A 27,595-nucleotide genomic window follows, 5' to 3' on the forward strand; every position below is an offset into this window, starting at 1 on the left:
AAATTCCGTTTGTACGCTTGTTAATTATCTTTCAAATATTTTATTTATTCATTCAACGACTTTCATGGGGCATGATTAACACTTCACAGTCCCTTCTTCCAACTAACCCCCACATTACATCGAAGACAACTACGAATACTAAGCCCTAGGTGGAGGAAAAGCCACTCTGGCGGAAATCAAACCCGCGACTTGTGGGTTGGCCGGCGAGGACGTTACCCCGCCGCCACCGGGGCTTGCAAATTATAGTCACCCAATCTAAAATTTCAAATAAATTATTCTTCAAATTGTACAGCTGCGGTGGTAATGTACTGTTGAATTGACTGCGGCACTAAGTCGGTTGATATGTTTATTCAAAATTAAACTTTTGAGGATATGGCAGAATTATGAATGCCATACCTTCGCTTGGTCATCTCAAATAGCATCTATTTTATACTGGCAATTGCCGTTATGCAAGTTTTCGTTTCAATTTAAAATGTTTCCACTCCCAGTATGAAGATCATTCAGTAACACTCAATTTTGGGCATATACAGGTATGAATCTGTATGAATCCATTTTAGTTAAGCTACAGATTTCGATGTTATACACACACAAATATTCCAAGTATCTAATTTGTTAAATTGATAAAATTGATATTACGCGTTGATATTGACATTAACTTGAAAGAATGGGAATATATTACGATGAATATAAAGAGAGCACGAAGAATAGCTTGGTGTGTAAATTTCACATGCCGTTAGATATAGTATTATATGAGCTCTGCCTCCACCTATCAAACCGACCTTCGGGTTGATAACTGTGGTTTATGGTTTTTCTTACGTTCAGTTATGATAGTCAATGAATTTTATGCTCAGTTATGAAATATTTATCAACATGTTCTCCGATAATCTGATTCCAAATGTTTTGCTAGTTCCTAATCGGTCACCAGTATGTGAAATGGACGGTGAATTATATTTTGGCGCAGTAGCGTTTCATAGAGTTCAATGTGTATATTGCTCTACCTTTCCTGCCATTCTATCTTATTTCATTTCTGAATCGGTCCACAGTGTACCCATTTGCATACTTTTTATTTCATCTTGGGACAGGTTTTCGTTTAACTTCCCAGAAATTGTGCGAGGCCGACTGAGCAAACGAGATCTTGTGAAGAGCCAAGATTTTTTTCACATCCTATCTGGAAATAATAAATGAATAATGTCAGGAAAAGATTTTTTCTTTTGGAGCCGCCAGTGTGATACTATCTCTAATCGTTTCCGACTGCCTCTCCGCGATTCCTCATCGACACTTGCCGCCCACCATGAAAGTTTGAAGGATGTTGCCAGGAAGAGGTTTATCCCTTTGGTACTGCCAATGTAATATTATCTCAATTCATTTCCGACTGCCTCCCCGCAATGCCTCATCTACAATTGAGAGAGTTTTTCATTCCCCCTCCCCTTGGTTAAATCTTCCGTCGGTGTCTAACCCCCGTTTTTTCTTCGACAGCTGATAATTAAAGAAGTCAAAGAGCGGGAAAGAGGAAGAGGAGAGGGAAGATATAAAAAAAAGTACCGCTTGAAAACACCGAGGGCCCCTTGTTCGCCCCTCGAGGTTATCGGATCTAATACGCCACTGCCCACGCCCAGTGCCGCCCACGAAATCCGTCCTCGGTCAAGTTCCGTCCGGTGCTTGGCAATGCATGCCGGGCCATTATGCCTGGTTAAAAGAGAAGGGGGCGAAGGGTTGATAAGCCTCCCCGTTGGTGTCGTGCACGCCTCAACTGAAAACTGCACTGTAAAAAGTTCGTCTGCCTAGCGGACCCCAGTCAGTATTTTAGTCTTTCTGTCCCGGACCTTGAACCATTGTCGTCCCACCCCCCTCCCCCACTCCAACCACTCACCCTCTATGCGGTTCCTCCCACTTTCCAGACAGAAGGAAGGGTGCGTATTCGGTGGTCGGAGTTCGTCTCACTGCCCTTCGCGCACACATGCCGTGCCGCAGGAGTTCACGGGGAGCCATAGACAGTGGCTTCGGCACCGCTTACACGGGAGGACGAGATGTGGGTGTGAGGAAGCGTCGAACCTCTGCTTCGACTCGTTATCGACTTCGTTCGTCGTGATGCACCTCGGCATCCATGTGCCGAACGAACGTGTTTTCGAGTGATTGTTAATTTTTTTGGATTCGCCGTCCGAATCGTGTTGTCCTGGTTAAAAAAAAACACTCCGGGCGACACGCGATGAGTGACACGGAGGACGCGTGTCTGAGGGACGATACCTCAGGGACGACAATTCTGTGCCCGCTGGATCCGGGCGGTCAACCCGCTGGATGGCGGGACAGCACTGGGACCGCGACGAGCAGCGTGGTCACCGGAGGTCTCGACCTGGATCTCGACCTTTGGGAAGGGCAGTTCGAGTTCGTGGGGGACGGATCGCTGGATCCATGGCAAATGAACATGCCCACCCCGGGAAACAATGGTATCAGGAAGTCCGAGGCTCGGTTCTGGTGCGAGGATATGACGGATCAGGTGAGGTTGACATCGGAAATTACCGGTGATTGCGAGATGGGTTGATATTTGAACGACGAACAGTCGATTTCTGTTGATTCTCGTCCATGGAGACATTATAGTCTTATCCACATCTGACGAATGCCATTAATACAGATGATACTGAAGCAAGCTCTGGTTGTTCTTATGGTGATTCGCGCTACTCACAGATTATTTGTTAAAAGGAATACTGACCGGTACCTGGCGCAATCGACCATTCTGAATAGTTTAAATGGGATCTGGGAATGTGTTCCTCTAATAGTTTTAATTGAATCCTTTTTCGTGCGGTTGAAGTGTGCTGTTCACTTCTGGTAACGGCGGATTCTTCCAGTTCTATGAAAGATCCTATAACGAATGACTAAATCTTTCAATAGAACGAAGGAGTTGCGGGCGTGAAAATGGCTCTATTGTCCCTTCCCCTAGGTGGTGATAGAGCTGTAGGGGCCTTAAGTTTTAAATAACTCAATGATTTATTGGTATCGTATGAAATAATATCCATTTTGGTGACATTGCTAAATACAGTTCTGTCGTCAATTGGGTATGCAACTTGATAAAAACTCGCCTTCTGATTCGACGTAATTGCGAAAAAGACAAACAGTTCCAGGTTTGATGTAGTTGAAGGAATACCTAACGAAGTAAGCACTTCCGGACATACTTAATACGGCACTTTTTCACAAAAAACATTATTTTTGTGTAAAAAGTATATTTATAATTTATTACGACGTAATAACCATGAAATTATTCAATTCAAAATTTGGGTTGAAATATTTAATGCGTCATAGGTTGAATGACGTAAGGAAATTTCGGTCTCCGGATACTCTTTCTGAAATGTATCGCACATACCATCGGCAGAGTTATTTTCAAATGTGGCCGCTCCCACCAGGCTTTAGTGATCGCGCCGGTCCAACAGGTGTCTCGATGTCCATGTTGGACTTAAGCTTAGAGAGGTGCGTTCGTATTTTTTCATAACTATATTTTTTGGCCCGGCGTAGCCTTCGAATTGAATAAATTAGCACCAGGAAATCACCCCATCCTGCAAACTGTACGTGAATGTCACTAGCAAATTTCTTCCGTATACTATATATTTAACTGTCAACAGAGAGGGAGAAATTGGACGCTGAAGAATTTTGAATATTTTCAATTCCTCGTTCCCTGTACGCCGTTAGGTGTTATTCAGATTTGTTTTTTCGTTTGCCTTGGCTTTCTGCGGTGAAGAGAGTCACCAGAATCGCCGAAAGCATAAGGAAAAGAATGGGCCGAACTCGTGGAGTATTGACTCGGGGGAATCTTTTCCGCGGTTAAGGTGGAATTCCGAGGCCATGGTGTGAGACCCGTTTGTGTGTTTCGCGTCCACTTATCGCATATGGGCGCGGTGGTTTAGCTATGATCATTCCTTCTGTCGAGTCCACAATTGCTTGTCCCTCGTGAGAAAAGTTTTGCGTCACCAGCGTAAGTTTATTCATGTAAACCCCCGTGCTGACGTCTGCGATGATCTGGATGAGATAAACATAGCCCAAGGAGCTATACATGAAGTGAGAATGAAGGGAAGGGACTTCTCTTAACTTCCTAAATTTCTCCAAAGGAGGTATATCTTATTTTCAGGTATACCTTAGTGTGTACAGTAATCCGCACTTCTTCGTGTGGTGAGCGTTTTGCCTAGATATTTTATTTTAGCGAGGGCTTAGGAGCTCTTCCCTTGTTAATTATATGTAACGATTAATGAAAAATAACACTTTAAAAAGGTATCTTATTCTTAAACTGAAAAATCAGTGATAATTTCTTCGTAGTATACGATATGTTAATCTGATTTTATAAAAAGGGACTAGTTGTGATTATTACAGAACCGCAAAGAAGAAAGTATTAGAAAACATCGTGACAAATTACTTTTTACAAAGATTTATTTTACTGTCTCGTTCCTTTAATGAATTTTCGAATCATTTTTTATCAATTACCTAATTAAAAAATAAAGCGTAAAATGTTCTCAAAGATTAATCGGAGTTATGTGCGGCAAAAAATCCTATGTTATTGTGTTAAACTGCTTAATGGGATTAAGTTAAATTCCTGGTGAAAATACTCCAGACAACCCTACCAGAGTGAGTAGACTCTTTCGCGTCACAGATCACGTACGATTCGTATTCGTACGATTCTCTTATTCTAATAAATGTGATTTGTCATTCTTCTAACTTGCGCGGTGCGCGGATGAAACCTTTTTTCATGTCTTTATTTTCACTATTTTGTTTAATCGAACTTGGCATTTTCATTTTCAATTGTTTAAACATATGGGCATATTTTTGTATTGGCTGGTTTAATGTTTCAATAGCCTTAGACTCAGTTTAGGTATTTAATGAACACCGGTCAGCATTCAAAGAACCCCATTACTTAACCCAGAACTGGAGCAGATCTCGGAGGCCATTGGATAACAATCAGTTTGGGAGTGGTCTTAAAGAATGCTTGTTGTTACTGCCACTTGAGGTTTTAAGAAAGACAGAAGGACCGAAATGAGAACAACATCGAATCAAATAAGGGCACAAAGCACTTAAAAGATCTAAACGCGCAGAGTAATTGAAAAATGATGGACCGGAAGACCCGCTGGGTTTCGTTGGCTTCGCCCTTTTTATGTCTCTTTTTAATTTTAAGCCATATTTCATGCATCAGACGGAAATTCGTATCTGGTTTATTTCCTGTGAATTCCAGAGAGATTGTGACATGTCCAAAAATAGGTCTTCTCTCCTGTCGATGTCATTCCTTTTGTCACTGATGAACTACTTTTTTCGGCATTCGCCTGCCAACTACTCCTCCGCCCACATGCTACCACTTTGCCCAATCTTCCTCATCGTCCAATCTGCCTCATTGTTCACGATTTTTTCCATTAATATCACCTCACGACCACTTCAATAGACCAGACTGAAATCATATGTTTACGTATGTTCCATCCTTCTGAGTTCGCAGACCTTCACTGGTCCTTTTCGACGTCATTCCCAAATGAAGTTGACCGTAACAAAATCTCAACTTGGTGAAATTTTGTCTTAAGTGTGGGGAAATTTTATCTTAAGTGTGGGAATATGTTAAAATTAAGTGCAATCAAATGCTTTCAAGCAAAATTTTAATATATTGGAGTGATTATGCGAGACTGCTGATGACCAACGTGAATGTTGCTCTTCGTCGTTTGTCCTTGTATCTAGTTGCTCTTACTTTCCCGAGAAGTTCGTATTTGTTTCATTTCCTTAAATTATTTTCCATAAAGCCTCCGATTTAAAAGATATGACTTGGATTTTTTTTTAAATCAGTGCCTATTGTTTCGGGTAGAAGGGAGAGGTAATAGACAAAGATCTTCTCTTCACCAAAGTCGTCTCTTGGGAGTATTGCCTATTTATTATTTTATTTCTTGTGAGAAGAAGGGTGGATCAACTCAAAGGGAATGCACCGCTATTATTTTTTTTGATACAAATCAATTGTTTCAAAGATTATGAAAATAATAGGGTAGATGAAGTACAGATACAAAACCTCAGTAAATATGTGCTTAGCGTTTGGAAGAGCTGAATCATCAACTTGAACCCATGGCTTCTTCTTCTGGAGACTATCTTATGGATGAATTCCTGTAATTTTTGTTAAAGTGATACAAAATGATAACTTCATCAGTTAAAATTGAGCGGGAACATATTGTGATAAACAAAATTCTCATGATAAAATCATTATTCTCTTCACCTTCATGAAATTCTGTTATACATTCGATATTCATGTTTATCAGAGAAGAATTCATAATTATCAGGGAAGGCGATATATCTTTAATGATCGCTTACTCTATTTCAGGCATTCTATGAAAAATGTCATATCTGCTTTGTCCGTCGTATAGTTTGTTGGTTGTTGAAGTTTTTTACGTTGCTATAGACAGAAAATGCCTCATTTATTCGAGGCCATTCCCAATTGAATCCCGATCGGGGTTGACCAGAGTTTCCAGAGGTAATTTGAGTTCTGAATGGGTGACCCGTAGCGAACACGTAGATTAAACATTTATATGCAATATTTCAGCGCTGACAAGAGGAAGTTCGAACACTAATCTCATTTATTTCTACCCTACAAGGAGGCTAATGTTGATGCCAATTATCAGATTACCTCTCTGCTGACGTATTCATCCCGCACACAATTCACCCACTCACCGTTAACCCTATAAATGTAAAAAAACAATAGATAAATGAATAATAATTTCTGATTTTGATTCTATCATCAGAAAGGATGCTTAATATCGCGTAAAGGTGCGTAAATCATAAGAAAATGCTCTCCATTTTGAATTTTACGCTGCACGTTATTCAAAATACCAACTTAATTGGAACTAAAAGATATTTTTGATTTTTCATCCCTTCTCAGTGCATTTTGCTGTAAAAAGTCTCATTTCGCGTCCAGAGATGTTTTTTCGCGGACCCCTGAATTTCCATTAAGAAGTAGGTCATGACGTTCAGTAGCACAATATACGCATATTAGGAACAAGGTCTTATCTTGAGAATCTCATCCAAGAGTAGAGTAAGAGACTCTGCACACGTCTGATTTAATACACTAATCACTGTCGACCTGACCTGAACACTCTTTAAAACGCCTTATACAATAATTGCATTGTTTCTGTGCAGCTCCGTCAAGTATTTTTTAATCAATTTTTTTGCAATACATCAGTCCAGAGGATTGCTTAATGGAATACATTTGAAAATATCATTTAATGTCCTACCATCTAACTTTGATATGCTCCCCCTTAATTCCTGGTATTAAATACCTGCCATACCCAATTCAATCCAAAATATCGATTTTCCCACACTTTTCCTCATTCACTTCTGTCACATCAAACGGCGAATTCCGAGTTAAGGTTTTCAATGCACATTTCCAGATGAGAAAATTTCATATCTATAATTTGACGACTACCAATGCTAGGTCATTTCTGTGTTTGTAATTTAGGTATTAACCTGAAGCTTTCTCACGGGACTTACGGCAGGGAATTCAGGTACTAGTCATTTAAGGATATTTGGTAATGTCACAGTGTCTTACCGTAGCAAAAGATGACCCACCACATCAATCAAATCATCACACTTCAGATTTTTTTACTGCGATATTATGCAGTTACTGGAGTTTATAGCTTCATTTGCGTAGTTTAATCGGAGGTTTGAAAGCTGTAAAGTATTCGGTGTTCATGATTACGATTATTCTAGTAAATCAGTCATCGATGGGAAGATGAATACGAGCGAGTTCCTAGTTCACCTTTTGGAGCATGGAAGGGAGCCCTAAGGATAATGATAGTATGTACGTGCTTTGAGACGACGCGTTACTTTCCATAAACCATTAATAACCTCTCGCGTATCTATTAGATCCCAGTAAAACGCCATGCCTGACTTTGGAAGGTCGTCCGTGCAGGACCATGGATGTGTGATAAATATCATCAGTCATGTAATCCTGTCAATTAGGCCTATGTCATTATTTTACTCGCAAATAATGGGGGATGTTAGCGTGGCGACTGACCAATTTCCAAATTAAGAGAATGACGATATTTTTTTAGTTCTTCATTTAACCATTCATAGAAATTGTTGATAGGGATTGGTTAATTATTTTTCCCTACTAACTTTAATTAAAGATAATATTTTTGCGGAGAGATTCTTTACATTTGGTCTGATTTCCGTCCCAGTTCCTTAAATGCATTTTTTTCTCTTTACAGATTAGACTTCTTCAACAGCAAGTCAGTGCATTGGCAGACAACCAGTCGAGCACAGACGACAAATACTTGAGAGCCAAACAAGATAATGCCACTCTTCAAGCAAGGTAGGTACTCAATTTCCATTTGGGTATACCATGTCGTCAATAATTTCCCTTTGCTTGAATTACGCCTCAAACCAGCATGACATGTCAGCAATGACGTTCCTAATTTTGTTTATCTAACAATTTATCTTACGGATTTATGCGATAATTTTATGCTGCATACATATTTTGAAGAACTGCGACTCCCTTTGTATTAAAATTTGTTCTCATTTTCTACGCATTTTATGCGTTTTTAGGTTGTGTCATTCATCACTCGGCCACATTGAAGTGGCTGAGGTTATGTTTTTGCAAAATATGTTTATCAAATTATTTTTCAGATTTACCTAAATTTTTCAGAAATTTTCTATGTTAATATATAAATTTGTTCATAGAATAAATCCTAGATATGTTTCCGACACTGGGATCTACATGAATGTGGGAACCGTTCACAGGACTACGGTAAAATGATTTAAAAGCTCCCTTACTCATTTGGATTGAAATCATTTGGCCGGATAAGGAGACAGAAGCACCTCATCTACGCCTTTGGTTGGGAGCGCTACATTCATATAGATCGAATCTTACAACTGGAGAATTTTTGCAGCAGGAACCTATGTTACGTTTCGAATTCAACTTTGTGATAATTGACATTGTAGAGAGAGAGATAGAGGAATCCCGGGGTGGGCAGCGTTTCACATTAATATTCATTGCTCGTCTTTATTGTCCGAATTCTCTTCTAAACTCTGATGACATAATGTTCGGCATCGTAACGTCGTTGAGACAATGACTTCATTGTCTTGGCCTCGACTAAAGGGGCAGAACATAACGCAGTCGTGAACCTTGAGAGATAATTCTTCTTTTTAGTTTCTTTCAACGTTCGTCGTGGAGCAGTTTCTCGCAAGCTCGTCGTTGACCCTCCTGCTAATTTTTGGTGTAAGCCTCCTAGCGTTTCTCGTAAGCCTCAACTTGCACACTTAAAAAAGGATGAAGATTAAGCATCGTTAGGTTTTCGATTACGAATATGTTTGTCTGTTTGCACAATGCTTAGGGTCATAAAAGAATTTATACTTTGTTGTTATTAGAATATTAGTTTTATTATTGAAATTTTTCTCTTTAGGGGCTTATTTATTACGTATACAGATATAATATTGCGAAAATAGCCATTATCTCACAAGATGACTTAAAAGTCTATACCGTTAGTGGATGGTGATTTTACAACTAATGATGATGAAATATATGTAACATAGACGCATTTATTTGCAATTATTTCCATTGATTTTATTATAAAGGATGGCGTTGAAAATACTTTCTTGCTTTAGTGCTAAACCCCGTGGTTTGTTAGAGCGCAAGTCGCAAGTTTAAATATGCTACTTACATCCTGTTAAAGAAGGTTTCTCAACCATTCCAAGGAATTGTGGTTTCCTTTTGTGGCTTAATAAAAATTTTTGATGGAGGAAAAGTCAAGGTATTCCGTGCCGGAAGTTCGTATTTGTCCTCTAAATAAGGAAGCACCAGCTAATGTTGTGAAATCATAAAATTAAATTAACATGTAAATTTAATATACAATGAAATGTAATTTTTTTATAATTTCATGTTGAAAGAGAGAGTTTCTTTTGTTACTTTAAGCAACAATTTCCCAGTTTGTTTAAAAAGTGTTTAGGAACGAATTTTGTAGCATAAAAGATTCTTTCATTTGGTGATGTTAAAATAGTGTTTGGTCAGCTAAACGATTGAATTTCTCCTCGTATGAATTTTTATATTTCCTTCAAATATACAAGTATTCCTTCTGCGTGATTTATGATAGTACGACAAAACAATTTAAGTCGCAGTAATACAAAGAACAAAAAGGAACACGATTATCCTGTGGGTTATGTAACACGCATGACGTGCCAGAGTCTCTCAATTAATCTGTACTTACTATTTATTAATTGAGCGGACGAAATGACCGGAAAATACTCTTTGAGTTAATGGTCCGTAGCACGCTTCCAAAAAGTGTGGTTCTACCTAGGCCAGGTCATTTTTTCAGTGGTTTGATAAGTTTAAAAGTAGACTTTTGTTTCTAGTTTATTTACTTGCAATATGCATGATATTTATTTTTTTATTATTTATTATTAAAAATACACATGTGCTGATAGACAGTGTCAGGTGGCACACAAGTCCCAAATAATCGCAAAAGATAATAGATAAAATCAGACTTGAAAACACAAATCTCTTTAACAAAACAAGCGAATCCCCATCCCATTTACATCCATTAATCAGCAAGAAAAAAGATAAATTAAAAAAATTAAGCCATTACATATAATACAATACACCACACATCAATCAAATTATTACATATATTCCTTACATATATTCTTAAAAGAATACACTTTGTTGGGAAAGGGCTTGAATATTTTTCTTATCCTATTCTTTTACCCATCTATTTAGGGTTGTCATGTTAGAAGAACAACTGAGGGAGGTGGAGCTGAGATCAGCAGAAAGACTTCAGGAAGAAGTGAGACGCAATCGAGAAGCTATCTCTCGTCTTGAAAGAGAGAAACAACTGGAGCTTGAAAACTGCCATATCAGGTATTCCATGCCATGTACCTACTTGAAAAACAATGAAATCTTATTAGCCTGACTGCATGCTTTGCAATAATCTGTATCTACTATCGTAAAGGGAAAAGATCTGTCCCCCACACCATAATGTGTGACTTCACACACCACTGAGCTTAGCTCAAAGTTAGACCTACCCTTTTGCCTTTAAAACCAACCTTTGGGTTGACAACTTGGGGTTTTTTTTATCATCATATGTCGATGATAATCTATAGTTTCAAGGTGCTGTTTGTACTTTCTGTAGGGCTAATTGTGAAAACATCCAATTTACCAAATGGAATAATATTTCTGATGCAGAGGTACACACATGCATAATTTTAGATTATTTATCCATTTAATATGTATTTAAGAAGTCAATGTTTAAATGACTAAGTGAAACCTGTTATGAAATCGTGAGTTTGAGCTGATTAATCAGAAAATAGTAGCTTGGGATTATGACTCCTAATTTTGGTACTTATCAAATAAGAATTCTTGTCCACCATAGATTAAGAATACAGATGAAACCATGTTCCATTGTAATATGAAAGGAAAGACTATATTAGAATAATTAATTATATCATTGCAATGTCTGATAAACTTTGGTACACATTTATTAAATCTTCTCACTACACCAATTTGGTACTTATGCAGGTTAAAAACACTTGAAAAAGAGTGTGCTGCTGCTGTGGAAGAGGCTAATGTAGCACGAAGCCAAATTGAAAGGTTGCGTAAGGAGGCATCTGAAGCAATGATAGGCCAAGATGATGCAAGAGCTGAACTAGAATCTTTGCAGAAGCAGGCAAACAGTCTACAGGAAGCAGGAGAACGTGACACAATAAGAAATGCAAAGGTAATTTAATTCAGAGAATGGCACATGACCCCATTCTAGATTACCATCATAACTGGTATCCTGAAATACCAAGTGCATGATCTCACTGTTGATTGGTCTTTTATACAATTAACTTATAAGCAATAATAATCATTTAATTTGAACTATTTTAATTGGGGGAAAGTATAACCACAAAATTGATCTGATGATTACATTTTGCTAATTGGGTGTACAAGTACATCAGGTTCTGAAACATTTATTTTTAAAAATATTTGGGTGTATGTAATTGACAATTGTTATGTCATTGTTCAAAATCCGATGTAAAAGCTAAAGTGCTGTTTTCAGACTAATGCAAAAAAATTAAAGGAATGGAGAGTATTTGTCCTACGAGGGCATATTGTCAGGGGCAATGAAACTTTTTTTTATTAATCAATATTTAGGTATTAAAATTTCTTTATGAATACAAAAATGTGGGTAAGTATATCTATATTCTAACAAGTATACTGCCTCCTGTGCAATACATACATGTAGTTAAAACATGTAGTTAGCTTGGAAGGCCTCAAAGACCTCAAGTCAACTTGAATTTAGCACCCCCATTTAGGCTTAACACTTTCACTTGTTTTCAATACTGAACCTGTATTAAAAATCAGTTGTAATCTCCACATTCACATGTAACTTGCGTTGATCAATCATCAAAATGAAAATTTTAGAGATTATGGCATTGCAATAGATAATTTTTGTTCCCAGAGCCGTGTCCCCTTGGTTCCACTCCAATGCCAAGCTAGATTAAATCCAAGCATGACATCATGCATACTTTTTTCCAACCACTCTTTTTCAGTATTTAATGTTCGAAACTTGGTTTTTCCCTATAGAAATTAAATGAAAATTTCATCTCATACTATCAGAATACATTTCCTGTAAAAATGTGTAATACAGATGGCTTATTATTAACTTAATTCTCTGCAAAAAGCTATTAATAATGGTGAAGATGTTTAAAATTGCAATTTTGCGCTGTCACTATTAAATCATCAGTGGTAAGATGCTAGAGATACCTTAATGTAACAACCTGGAAGATATCAATTTTACAACAAGTTTTTACTAAATTCAAATTGACTTTGGGCTTCATTTCCAGTAAAAGATTTTATGCATTTTTGAAAAAATTCATATTTAATTGTAACTTTTTCAATGTTAAGCATATCTTTTTTCAATGAGAGTCACAAGATGATAATATTCCAGCCATGTCAATTGAGAAGGCCCAGGAAGTGTGAAATAAAAATTTAATGTAAATTTTGAAAATATTACCTCCACTAGTGTAGATTTTTATGGCTTAGTAATTGAATTAAATCTAAGGTTAGTTTTAAACTCTGCAAATTGTTGTTTAAAACATTAAAAATTGTTATTCTCAACCCATATTTATTTTCTTAAGCTTGTCGAAGAGTTGAAAGCTGAAGTTGAGAGGTTACGAGCTGAGGCATTGAGTGCTTCACAAACAATAGCCAATGCATTCCGTGACCGCAGTGCCTCAGTGTCATCAACATCATCTGAGCGTGAGGCTGGCCGGCCATCACATACTGCTGAATTACAAGGGGAAGTCCAAACTCTGCGTGAAGAAAACAGAGGTTAGTTAAAGGCCATATGTCTACATCTAAAGGTATCCATTTAATTCCACAACTTATATCCTTCAGATGCCAACAAGGGTTTTCAGTAAAAGTTCCATTTCATCTTGGCCACCAGTTTTTATCCATTTTCACCCCAATTCCTTGTCAAATTTTGCCGTTGTAACTTACCCCTCATTTTTTTCTTTTTAATAAGGTAAAACTTGAATTTTGGATGTTGTGGTAGATGCACGTTGTATCCATTTATCTTATTATCTGTTTCCATAAATCTTATATCTTATTATTTGCCATATTTACATGCATGCATGCATCAGGGGTTAGGCATTGATTGGTCATTACTCCTAAGTTTTCTGAAAATGGTATTACCCTTTATTCAACTCCAACCTTGCCTTGTGATACCACACTAATCAAACCTATTTTTACAACCAACGGATAAGTACTGAGAAATTATTTACAATTTTCATGCTTAAATTTTGTCCCATAGTTTTCACATGGTTTCAGCCCTGTAAATACAAGACCTTTTAGTACAAGGTTATCAAAAATGTTGATAGTTATAAATAAAATTTTTAAGTATGAGTGCATTTCGTTTCAGCCCTTCGAGAAGCAAATGAGGAGCTGGAGGCCCAATTGTTGACTCTTGGTCTTGAGCAGGGTAGGACACTTTTACTTGGTTCAAGATCAGGTGGTGTCCTTGGAGAAGAGGAGAAGGCCAACAGTCTTGCTGCAGAACTAGAGGCTATGTCTCAAGATGAGGTAAGTGATACCCCACCTACCCTATTCATTGTATTCATAAGTTTAGTCTGTAATGTGTGTGCCGGTCTGGTGTGAATAGGGTATGGAAAAAATTTACTGCATCCTTTTTAAAAGTTTATTCATATTTTAAAGGATATATCTACGAGTGTTACTTGCTTTAATTTTGTGCTAAAATTATTGTTCCAGCTGCTTTAAAATATTTGCACCTACCTTAAGCCAACTCAATAAAAACATATAATAATTTAAGTGTCCTGCATCAAAAATAATTCCCTGGATAGCTCTGGAGAAAAAGTATGCTGAAACCAGGGTATGGAGTTCAATTGGTTGAAGTTCATAGATCATTGGCTAAAACATCTTAGTCGGTAGGTAGTCCAAAAAGTCAGCATTTTTCTTCCCTTCCTCTAAATTACGTTCTGAAAGGGGCTAAATCGATAGTGTGGGGGGCATCTACTCTTTCTTCTAAAAGGTAGTCCAACCACAAAGAAATACACAGCACTCACAAAACTCTTTCAAGCAGTTCCTTAGAGTTATCTTTTCAAGCATTAAAAATTGCATTTAAAATAAGACCAAAGCCTTACCAGTGCACTGCCAATAAATGTCAGCCCTTATCAGGGCGATTTTTTTGCACTGAAAACAGGGTCTGAGGTGGAGAGGGAACTTAGCCAAAATTCGGATTTGATACAACTTCCATAAAATACAAATATGGGAAAACAAGAATATATTTTTAAATTTAAGGAAGAACCGAATGCAATAGTTAGAGGAAGAGTTATAAATTTGGAAGGTTAGAGGAAGAGTTATAAAAAGGAAGTACACATGTCATACTCTGTTTTAATATTTGACTCTGCTCTCATTAGAAAAAGGATATTTAGACAAGGTTCTCATTCAGAACAGTTGGGGTTGAAGAGATGTGGTTTTTAGAAGGTAGTTGGTCGAATCAGTAACTCTGCAGAAACAAAATGTGATTTCATATCTATGTGCCCCAGACTCAATGGTAACTCTTCTTAGTGAACTTGGGGGGAAATCAGACTACCTATATTAATGCTGAGTCACTGGTTTTGATTGACCAGCTATCTAATACTATCATAGTTATTCCACTCAGAAATTAGATACAAAAGGACCATCATGGTATGAGTTCTGGATTTTACATGGAAATTTCTAAAATTTCTCCCATTAGTTTATATTTTGAACTGTTTTCTGAGTGGAGGATTTTACTTAGATAATATATTTTCAAAAATTGTTTGAAAGGCATCCCGTACCATCCAATTATGATACAAAATCATGCAAAAGTTAAATACAATCCCAAAGAAAAGGGTAGAGAAATTTTGACCAAGCAAATGTCCGTGGCAAAACTCCAATTTGCAAGTGCTATGGATATGGATGGATGCTTCAAATGGATATGCTTCAAATTTCTACTCTCATTTAATTTTTTTTAATTATTTATGTAAAATGTAAATTATTTGATTATTACATTATATTGATATTGAAATTTTGATATTTGACTGACTTAGTTGCTTAGCAAATCCACAGTTATAGGGAGTTAGTGATATTTAGGCAAGAGATGGAATTTGCCTCTAAAATTGAAATTGATGCATGACTTAGTTAATTTTTTACAATGAAGAACAGAATTCAGTTCCTATCCCTGCTTGTACCTTTTGACACACATTATTATTTTATATTATGGCATTACTCTTAAATGTCTGTAGCTAAATATTTGCTGAATGATCCTCTTGGAATTCATGGTAGGAGAAAAATGGTGCATCCCCTAGCAGATAGCCAAGCATTGGGATGAAGAGAACACAATATCCCATTTCTTTGGCTCCTTCCAATTTCTTACTTTTGATAACTATTGTTTGCATTAAGAATTTATTGTTATTGTTGCAAATTGAAGAATTTTCAAAGCCCTACTCACCACCTATTTATGCACTATTATTGATTGTTTTTTATCTGTGTGGACTACTTTATTTTGAAGAGGGTTATGCATATGTCCATTATTCTTCAAATTCTGCTTTTTATTCTTTTAATACTTCAATAAAAACTATATGCATAGTTACCATGTGTGGTCCATCAAATTCTCAATGGTTCTCAGCTCCATTTGAGTGTTTCTTTCATCCCAAAACTGTCCCCTTGTCAAAGAGGTAGAATTTCAAATTATTGAAGCCAAAATTGCAGAAGGAAAATATTAGTGGGCATTTTTGACAGTTTGTGTATGAAAAGGTTATCAGAAATGGTTGAAGTGACTTAAAATTATGAATGTAATAATGCCTGGGTGTTAATTTTTCCCTGTGAGCAAAGTAGGACCACATTCTCTTTTGTTTACTTTGCTAGCATGCAATATTTATTTTCTCCATTTGCGGAATGGTCCTCATTGCAAAAAAAATCCTCAGGAATTCAACGGAAATATGCATTGAGGTGCCCTGTGCAAATATTGTCCAAATTGCCATTGATACTTGAATATATGTATATATGCACATTTTTGTATCCGTTTGGGATTTGATGAGAATTCCTGCATGCTAACTCTGGATCTGAGTAATAAGAAATTTTATATTGAAGTTATTAGCAAAAGATAAAATTTAGCCTTCCAGGTATGAGATTTAGCTGAATAACCTGTTTATAAATGTTCTCTAATTAAGAATTACGTGATTTCTTTCGGAAGAAACTTCCTTCAAAATCGGTGTCTTAATGACTCTTGTTTATAAAAAACAATACTTTGGCATTTGTTAAAATGATATTTTTAAATCTCTAATGCCAGTGATATTTTAATTAATCCAGTTGCGGCAACTCATCTGTCACTTTGTTAGCTAAAAGATAATTCACAAATCTTATAAATAAAACTAGTCTCACAAAAAATAAAGTAAATGTTTTAAATATAACACAATTGAAATTAATATAAGATATTCATTTTCCATCAAAATAATACGAACAGCAATTTTCTCCAAAATCATCAGTGTTGATTATTGATCTAGCAACTGGAAGCCTGTTTGTGTTCAAGTGAATTTTGTATTAAATTTTGCAGCTGTTGTAGATCCAATAGTGTCAGTGTTCATTTATGTGCTCATAATAAAATAAAGCTGATGATTCAAAACCACGTGAGACCCTATTAGATGTTACTTTAATTAAGTTTAGCTAGCGTGAAGGGTTAATGATTATTCATGACTTTGTCATTAATAATGTGTGAAGTTTATTTGAGAAGATTCATGAATACATGATTGAATGGCTATTTATATTTTCATAGTGTTTGTTATGGAATTAGATAACTCTATGGAAGGAATTATGATGGCAGTCAGTGGAAAGATATTGAATGTATTATGTTTCATTTAACAGAATACAGCATCACAGAAGCAGATTCATCACATTTTTGTTCAGCAGATGTTCATGACAAATTTATCGTAATTTGCCCACTTTATCAGATTTTTTGGATCATTAAGAGGATATCCTAATGTAAAACTATGATTTTTTTATTATTTCGAGGGTTGAACACCTGGCATTATTCACTCTGTGGCACTGCATTCATTTCAAGTTTTTCCAAGGTATTGTCCAGAAGTTGAAGGCTAAGAAAGGGTAGAGGAGCAAATGAAAACTAGGTTTCTTTCTCATCCTAAGTTAGTTAATTATTACTTCATTGCTGCTGCTGTCATTTGGCATTCTGTAAGGAATAAGTAAAAATCAGATACAAAGGTAGTAGAATGAGTAGACAAAATAGGAAACTTGCAAGATCAAATTCATTAGTAATTAAATTGTGGATGAATCCTGTCAGTGTTGATGACATTTAGCGGTATTGATCAGTAGAGTAGATAGTTATTTCTTTGGTAGACATCTGTAGAAGTATATACCTTATTTTTCTTCATTAGTAATTAGCCACATTTTAAGTATATAAACATAATTTATAATTGGACTTAACATTGGTAGATTCATTCTGTTGTGTTAACAAGATACATTTGACTCAAATGTGTATGTCGTGATTGGTGATGGCAACTTATATGCTTCTGCACAACTTTAGGAGGGCATATAAAGTTAACAAACTGTTACAACATACTGCGTGTCAAAAATGATTGTTTACCTATTTTTTGTAGTTATATTGGGAAATGGTTGATGAGAAATCTATGCTGGGGCTTCTGCAAGTGACATCATGCAGTTTTTGAAAGAGCTGTGGTCAGAATGACTTACCACAAATGGTCATTTTACAGGAATGTAGAAAATGATCAGTGGCTGTTCAAATAGGCCATTTGAATACTTCTCCATGGTGATCACTTTTAGGGCTGCTTTTATTTTCACTGCACTCATTTATTTGTATGTACTTGCACTAAGAGCTTGTCTGTAATAAATAGATCATGACTAGATTATGGTGCTTAAGCAGACTTGCAACTTAAGAAGAGGAATCTGTTTTATTTTCATGTTCTTGGCTTTGGAAAGGAATGCTATTTTTCTCTCTAAAATATTTTTAACCATCAAATTCTTGGTGAAGCCTTGAGCCAATTTAAATCTCATGCAAAACAGTTTCTAAAGTTTCATGGACTTCTTTTGAGTTTTAATAATAAAAGTAAATATCCAATTTGATATAATACTGCAATATTCCATAAAATGAATCCATATTTTGTTACTTAACTCAAATGGTACCCATATATTTTGCATTTTGTGCATTAGCTATTTAAGACTTAATAAAATCCAAAAAGAATTTGGCTATTTATTTGAAAAATGATTTAATGATAAGAGTGAGTCTTGCATTATTCCCTTGGTTGTGAAATTAATTAATATAATGTATTGTAAAGGCTCATAATGTTTCAATGTACTCATGACTAACATCTGTCCTATTTCCCTAATTCCCCTTAGCTTAACTTCACCAACAAAATAAAAATAAGCCTAAGGGTAGTGTTCCTATTTAAGGTGTTAGGACCATATCTGTAATTAATTTTTATTCAAAACCAGCGGTCACAGAGAGCTACATTGCAAAGCTTCAGAAAGTTTTTCTGATTTTCATCACAAACTCATGTTTGTATTAAATAGCAGTTGAACATTGAATTGTAATGTCTTCTTTGCCTTTGTGGGTATTACATTTTAGTAAATTGGTTTTGGTGGTACCCAGTTGGGATTCTGACATTTTTTTCTTTTGGCAGTCTGTGGTTGATTCAACAGAGGACCAGATCACCATAGAAAAGGTAGGAAAACAGTTAAATAAAATGGCAAATAACTTTTTTGTCTACTCTATTTATTGTAACACAAATCCAGGGTACAGTTAAGTCTGTAATTGTTCTGGAAAGCCTATTCTAATTTTCTTTTCTCATGTATGTAAAATAATATTCATGTGTTGCAGACCTATTGCCGTGCATAAACTTTTATTTAAAAACATGGCATGAGGGTATTGTTTCTCAAACTTAAGTGATTCTCCTACTACATCCAAAATAATTTGCCATATTTACATGCTATATATGCAGTGGTTCAACTAACATTTTCTTTTAAGTCTTACCACTTGTGATGGTGTTGTGTCTGCAATCAACTCTTATATCGTAGTTTGGATTAAGGGTGGTGGGCCTCCTTCATCATGATGGTTTATGTCAAGGTTTTAAAAGATCTGGTTGTTTAGGTTTAAACGAACGAACGTAAGATATTCAAAATTGACAACATACCCATGTATGTATGGGTCCTGTAATTAGGGAATTACAGGGGTGTAAAGTGTCTTCTCTTGCATTTGCAATGGTGGGAATAAAACTGTAACAAGAATAACAATTGTTAGGATAAATTTCACCTCTAAGTATGAATTGATGTGATTGAGCAAAGATAAAATTAATGTAGGCATGAACAAACAGTTCTATTTACCCCTCTCCCTAGTGAGAGGCCATAATAATAAGTGTGAAGGTCTTCCATGTATTTGTAATACTCAAACATCATCATTAGTATGCTTGAGTAGAACTATATTCCACTATCTATCAAACCTTGTATTGCACCATCATTTAAAAGTAACATTTACATTCCTTTATCATGCTGGTAAAGCAGTTATGATAAAGATGAGAAATATTTTAAAGCAATGTAAATATTTAAAGTACACTAAGTAATAAATGTTGCAGTACACAGCTCCTTTGAAAACTAAAATTATAGGTGAGAGAATGTTTTCTATAGGTTAAGTTTTAGACTGTTGTCTTTTTCGTGAGTTTCTGTTGTTCTCATTCTTGGTAGATCATCCTTATTGATGCTTATTTCAATGGAATATCTCTCTGCTCCTTACCTCATTAGCAAAATACATGCATGTGTTAAATCTTTTACAGTTTTTAATTGCAGTATGTAAACTAACCCTAGGTTGCTGAACATATTTACATCATTAACCATGCATGTAATTTCATTTAGGTATAAGTGTTTGCATTATGCATGGTAAACATCTTAGTTTTAATGAGTAACAAAATTTGATGAGTGGTCGTATATGGAATGGTAGTCAGTGCAGTAGTGAGCGTATTTATCTTGGCCTGTCATCCTCTAATTCCTATGCTGAAAAGCTATAGTGTGATGCCTATGGCATTGTAGGTACAAATGAAACACCTAGTAAAGGTTTCCCATTACTGCATTGGTGGGAATGGTATTTAACATGAGCTTACATTTTTGCCATTACTCTCATGGTCCCATTTCATTGATATTACCATGACATTTGCAATTGAAAACCTGCATATTATGGCAGGGTGTTCAATGAACCATATGACCTACAGGTAGATGAAATAAGTATGTTCCCTTCACGGTGTATCATTTCAAAAACAGTTATTAAAGTGATTTCAGCAGTGAAAATATTGATTTTTTTCTGCCAATTATTTTACACGAGTTATAAATCAAACTTTTTCTCCAGTGTTCAAAGATGATTGTGTAGTCAAAATGTTATTATGCACAGTAGTACCCATTAAATTGTTTTGCTTAGGTCTAACTTAAGTACATAGCTTATTTCCAAAACACTTGACGAAACAAAGAAAAATAATAATGTTGGCAAAGAGAGCCATAACTCATGGCATTTCATCTTTATGTAGACAGGAATATAACAATGAAGTTCACTAAAAATGTTCTCAGATAATCGACTGAAAATTTTGTAAGTTATTAGCATCCTCATTCAATATTCATGTATACTTATGTAACAATAAGCTAAATTTGGTGAAGCATAGTTTTCTAAAAATCTGCTAGGCACCACTGTCTCTTTACCCCATCTTCCTGTGCACCATTTCTACTTTAGTGATATTTTTTGATTAAGTAACTAAACTTTAGGGATGATCATGTGACATCCTATTATGGCATATTTGGTCTAGGATGCAAATTTATATGCATATAAGTATTCCTTGTCAATGTACTTGCACCTAAATCAAGAGGTGTTATATCTCCTGGAGGCCAGAACTATCTGGGTGCAAGTGGCAGAAAAGAAATGACCCCTGACGTGGAGTATGTGAATTTAGCATCATAGTGACTTGGTATGAATCAAAACACTTGTCTATCAAGCTGGCCTTAAAATTGATGATTGTGTCATATGAAAAATTGTGTGAAATTTTTCCAAAGATCAGATTCCTCTCCTCTACAATTCTTAATCAGTGGACCCAACTTTTCCATCCATTTGGGCTCATCAAAATTTCCGAAATATCAGTCATAATTTTGAAATAAAATTTATATTTGTAAACCTAGAAATGTAAATTTATTTTTAACCTTTTGCAGTAGCATAAAAGTTTTTCATCTGCTAATTGATTATTGATTTAAATTCAGATTCTAACTTGGGTGAACTTTGCTAGTTACTCTTTCAATGCTCCTTAGTGGGTGGGCAATTGATATCCTAAATATAACAGGACTTGTCATGTATACTCCGTATTTAGATTAATTTGATTGCAAAATAGACCTTTGTCATTTTTGAATATCCACCTGATAGACCGGATATGAAGAATGTAGAGATATGAAATTTCCTTTCTTAGAACTGATAACAGGATATGAAAGCTGAGAGCATGGGAATATAGATAATATGGTTGTCACTGCCCTGAATATTCTTGGGAGATTTTCAAATGGCTTTCTTTCCCTAAGGGATGTCACCTAGCCACCCGTGTCATGCATACTAATTTTTAACTTATCAAGAATCCATTATCCCCAAAGTGTACCAAACATTGCAATCTTCATCAGGTGTATATGAAATATATATAGTATAGCTATATCTTCATAATTTAAAAATTAACTTGCCTCATTTATCCATGAGTGATATCTTTCAAAATATTTTTATAGAAGATTCTTCTGTTGAAATCAGCATTTCATATTATTCAACTGATGATAGGTAACATTAACACTAAGCACATAATGCCCCAGATGATAACTTATTCTACTTAAATAACCAAAATCATGTAACAGTTGTAATAATCTTTGCAAGCAACTCGTTCATGCATAGATAAGTGATGGCATAACCACAGAGGAACTTACTAATGCTCATTGGGCAGAACTCTCTCTCCATGAGGATGACATAATTATGGAAGTATTTACATACCCATGTATTGAAACCATTAACATAGAATATGTCAAAGTGATGCATACACTAGGTAAATAAGGCAAGACTGGAAAGAGTATCAGTAGTTGTCTTTTGCAGAAAGTGACAAAAAATAATTATTTATGATAAATGATGGGATAAGAGTATCCAATCTTATATAAATACTGCATTCTAATTTTTTTACTCTTGCTCTATACTCTTCATATGGCTGATGGTTACCATTAAAACTGCAAATAACTGAAAGTTTGTTTTCTTTCCATATAAATCATTGCCCTTCACATCTGGATATTTTGAGTGCCATTTAGAATGCTAATTCTTTCAGATTAAAATGCATAAAATTTTAGTTAAAGCAGAAATAATGCAGCAATTCTTGATATGATTCACACGTATTGCTTTCATGACCATTCTTTTGAATCTTGTTTAAATTTATGTATTTCTACTATTGGCAATTTGCTGTGACAATAATAATTTGATTTAACTAACATCAAGTTTGGGTTTCCAAATTTCTTCTTAACATGTTAACCATTTAAATATTATCCCATGTTCCTTAAATTGCCTGTTGCGTGCTAAGAAGTGTATTAATTAATATTATATTTCATTCACATATTTTCAGAATCCAAAGTCCTAGTTCTATAATATCTTGGTATTTCAAAACAAATTGATTGTATTTCTAGGCCATAATCCTGAGAGTAAAACTGCAACTAAATATTGTATGCAATCTCCAAGATAGGGAAGTTGGCTTGATATGGGTCCTGGTTGAATAAACCTGATGGTAATTGTGGGGTATAGATTCAAAGTGCTGTGAATTTAAATTATTTTTTTGTCAGAAATTTACTCATAGGTCTGGTTACTTAAATGTAGGTGACTGCTCAGAAGGCTATTTTGAGAGGAAACTGAAACCCAATGAAAACCTTCCTACTCATCCTCTCTTCAACACCACCAAGAGCTGCGCATTGTAATGTTTTTATTAGAGTACCCTGTACCCTTGAAATGACCACAATGATGGCAATGACATCAACACTATACCCCACAAGGCAAACCCTAAGGGTTTTATATATATATATATATATATATATATATATATATATATATATATATATATATATATATATATTGTCATGTTAGTGTTTTCCTATTTTTATTATGATTATGAAATATCCAGAGAAAAAAGAATCCTTAAATTTTATCAGATGAACAGTCAAAATCCCTCATTTTATCACAATGTATTGGCTGATCTTCAAATACATCGAAGATTGATTATATCCTCAAAGCTATTAGTGCAATTGCATGATTGATATCTTATAAATAAGGTAAATCAGTTATTGACTTTCAAGCCTTCAGTGGCTACCATCCCAGATTATGTAGTATCTGATGTTTTTTGTTTGTTGCTAATCATAAAATGGATTTCTTTCTGATATTTTTTAATTTGTAATATCTTTTTATATATGGAACCCAAATGTATACTTGTGGCTTGCTCAGTGAGAGATCTAACTAATTTGAAATAGTCAAATGATTTTCATTTTTTCATCAATTTTTGTATTACCCAAATCATGTTAAAAATGGTAGCTTCTTCGAGTATCATTACATGTACTCATGTATCTGACTTTCATGCCAATATTGATGTGGTTACGGTGCAAAGGCATTTTACATTGTCTGAAACATAAATTTGTACACCTCTTTATTAACTAAAGGCGTACCTTTTTTTGATTTTTGCAAGGAACCCTTCATAATACATGTCTTTTAGTATGTAGGTAGACCTCATTCAATGATACCTACAAATGCAGTGTAAATTCTCTGAAATTAATTTGCAATCTGTATTCTTTTTATTTCTCTGTTGGTTGATAAATTGCAACTAAATAACTGACAAGTCTTTGGTCTGGGACTGGGAAACTGAAGTCTGCCATTAGTGATTATCTTTTATTTAGATGCAAAGCGAGGATGAACATGTCCTTTTGACTCTTTAAAAGACTGTCAGTCTCTTGGAAAAAAATCATGCCTATTTGTATGCTAGGTATAACTACTATTAGCAGGAGGTTGTGCCATTACAGTGGTTAATTGAGCAGGTTATCAAACCCTGTGGAATGGTATACTGCTTCAGTTGAGAAACTGTAGGTACCATGCGAGATGAAACTATCAATCTACATTAGTAATATTATTGCCTTATAATAACTGAAAAAAACACCAGTGCATGATGATGTTGCCGGTTGAAATAATTTCTGTTTGATGATTCTTTTTAATCATTCATTTTTTCTATATTTCAGTTAAGAAATACTCTCCGAGAACAGCAAGAGGTGAACTCAGAATTGCGGTCTTACATTGATGGTATTCTTTTGAATATAGTTGAGAATTACCCTCAGTTGCTGGAAGTGAAGAGGAAGGAATGATGAATCTCAACCTGAAGACTTTCCCCCTATTAACTCAAGCCCTATTCACAAAATGCCCCACGTCCATTGAATATTTATTTGTATCATATTTATACTGTAATAAAGGGAAGCTGAGCATATTTTTGTCCATGAATAAATACTGTGATATTGTGAAAATATGTTTTAATGTAAAGCACACAGTTTATCTCAATAAAGAATTTATTAAGTTGATTTTCATATAAGAATGACATTTTAATGGTCAAACTCACCAAATATTGTTTGTAAATAATGCTAGGGGACATAGTAGTCAAGTGAATCAAGCACTTTACTAATCGGAGGGCCCAGGTTTGACTCTGGGTATCACCTCTATCTGGCTATCATCTCTGCAAGTCAAGCTTTTCTGCACGGTTTTAATATGAAAAATGAAGGAATAATATGACCATAGGCATAATTTGTTTCCAAGATTACCATCAAGTTTTTTTCAGGTCTGTCCTTGTGTGAGAGAGTATATCCCTGAGAACTTCAAGAGGCTGATACATAATAGTGAATATAGTTATAAAAAACTAAATGAGTCTGCAATTTCTTATTTTGTATGCTGCTATTATTACATGGATTCAGTGGGAGCACTTTTATGACCATCTGTAGATGTAAACTAGAGCACCACCAGCCAGAACTATGCATTTGAGAACAGTGGAATAAAATTTAATTGTACCTCAAGTAAACCTCTTATCCTCTGCACAAAGAACAGATGTGGTGGTATGAAATTAAGTAAGACATTGCATCATTTAAATGTAATTGTGGCTAATTTTGAGTAACATCACCAGCCTAAAATTGTCAGATGGTCATGCCGGGTATAATTTAATATTTTTAATGTTGTTACTTCAGGGTATATATTATTTAAAGCTATTGTGACACTTCAAAGGAGTTTATACTATTTGTGACAGCAAAATGGGATCAACATACATGGTGGTGGTTTAGTAAAAAAAAAGGTGGGTGCCTTTCATGTTTTTGGGATGAGGCTGCTAGCACAGCATTTAAATTAGAAACTACTTTACTACTAGTGCAAAGGTACATTGAGGTTGTGGAGGTGAGAGAGGTTTAAGAAAGACATCGGGAATTATTTAAAGTAAATAGATGCTGAAGCTGGGCATGGCTTTTACAAGGTAAGCAATTTCCAGGGACAAAAAATTAGTGTTCATCAGACATAACAAAATATAAAAAGGTTTTGTAATATATTTAAAGGAAAGGTATTGAAAAGACTCCATATCTTATTTTAGAAGGAAGACGGGGATCAGAGTTTATGACATTAGCAGATTAAAGCAATGTATTGCGATAAAAACTTAAGTGAATGTTTTGTAGATGTGTGTTATGTGTATTTGGAGGATGAAGATTGCCTTAAAAGCCTCCTGCTTCTTCGCTTAATGTTTGAACACTAGGTCCCAAACCTATAAATGTTGTCTAGGATGATATAAGGCTACAAAGGGATTATAATCACTTATCAGTTTCATTGTTTGTTTGTGCATAATGTTTTACATGAGTATGAACATTCTCATTTTAAATTATGAATAATTTCCCTTTTCATCTTCCCTGGAGTGTGAATAAGGAGAACTCAGTCACAAATATGGTCAGCATTACTCTCAATGAACATTTGAAGAGATATTTTGTAATTTTTTATGTATCATGCTTCAGAGTGATACTTCATCAAAAAATTCAGGAAGTTCTTTGAAAGTGTGGTATATGTACTTGAAGATCTGGGGAGGCTTCGCTTGTTAGTGGGTTGAGGAGTGATGAGAGGGTCTGACATTTCAATTAGACAAGGAGAGTAATCTAATAGATTGGTTATTGGAATGAGAAGTGGTTTATAAAGGTATCACAAAGCATAGAAAGTGGCTGATGCAAAATCTATCCTTCCATAGTTAATTGCAATAGTTCAAATTATTCCAAATAATTCAGTCTATTGCTTTTTGATTCCATTTTCAGAAAGTCAAGCTCAACTCACTAAAGAAAAATTTTGTGAAATTTATAATTCTCTTCGTAGCTGAAAATGCCAGCCCACAATTCTGAAACTAAAACTGCTACTCATAGCTGCCAAGCAATTTTAACATTTCTTGATGAGAGGCATGATTAAATTTTTTTGTTTTCATATAGTAATACCAAGATGTGACCCCACAGAGGGGGATTAGTAATAAGAGAAGCACAGTTTTAGGCACCTGTTTCATAAAAAATAATTTTATGTAAAATTGTGAAGAGAGGTTATTCTATTAAGGTGTGCTATTATGTGGATTAGTTAACAGAAATAAGCTGGCCTTCATGCTAATGAAAAGATATGAAGGCATAGATGGAATAATATAAATATATTTTCTTATTAGCAGCAAAGGGTATTAAGGAGATGAAAGGACAATGGCATACACTTGCACATATTTGAATTGGGAAGATTCAATTTATCAAGATAAAATTGGTCTATAAACTATTAAGGAATAGATTATAAAACCAATAAAGAAGATGAATATAGACCTAGAATAGGAACTGATACTTTCCCTATTGAACTTTAAAAAAATCTAGAACATAAAAAACTTAGGATATTGACAGAGTTCTTAGATAAAATACATAGAAGTGGATGTTTATTACTACAGTTTAAGAAGAAATGAATGATAAATGGCACTGAAGAACTGACAGTTAATTAACTCATTTCAACAGAATCTT

At 35.1% G+C, this 27,595-nt stretch overlaps 1 protein-coding gene across 1 annotated transcript in view; it reads left to right on the forward strand.

Moving 5' to 3' along the window:
* LOC139692954 (rab11 family-interacting protein 4B-like) overlaps window positions 1-25,131 on the forward strand; it is a 295,511-nt gene extending 270,380 nt beyond the window's left edge. The window contains exons 8-14 of the mRNA XM_071591271.1: window positions 8,205-8,308; window positions 10,709-10,849; window positions 11,507-11,705; window positions 13,111-13,303; window positions 13,893-14,053; window positions 19,165-19,206; window positions 24,791-25,131. Of these exons, the coding sequence (XP_071447372.1) occupies window positions 8,205-8,308; window positions 10,709-10,849; window positions 11,507-11,705; window positions 13,111-13,303; window positions 13,893-14,053; window positions 19,165-19,206; window positions 24,791-24,913 (963 nt within the window). The 3' untranslated portion in view covers window positions 24,914-25,131. The remainder of the gene's footprint in view (window positions 1-8,204; window positions 8,309-10,708; window positions 10,850-11,506; window positions 11,706-13,110; window positions 13,304-13,892; window positions 14,054-19,164; window positions 19,207-24,790) is intronic.
* Window positions 25,132-27,595: the final 2,464 nt, after the last annotated feature.

This window comes from Hetaerina americana, unplaced genomic scaffold (assembly GCF_022747635.1).
Source record: "Hetaerina americana unplaced genomic scaffold, ioHetAmer1.1.p SCAF_1, whole genome shotgun sequence".
In the NCBI taxonomy this organism is placed as follows: domain Eukaryota; kingdom Metazoa; phylum Arthropoda; class Insecta; order Odonata; family Calopterygidae; genus Hetaerina; species Hetaerina americana.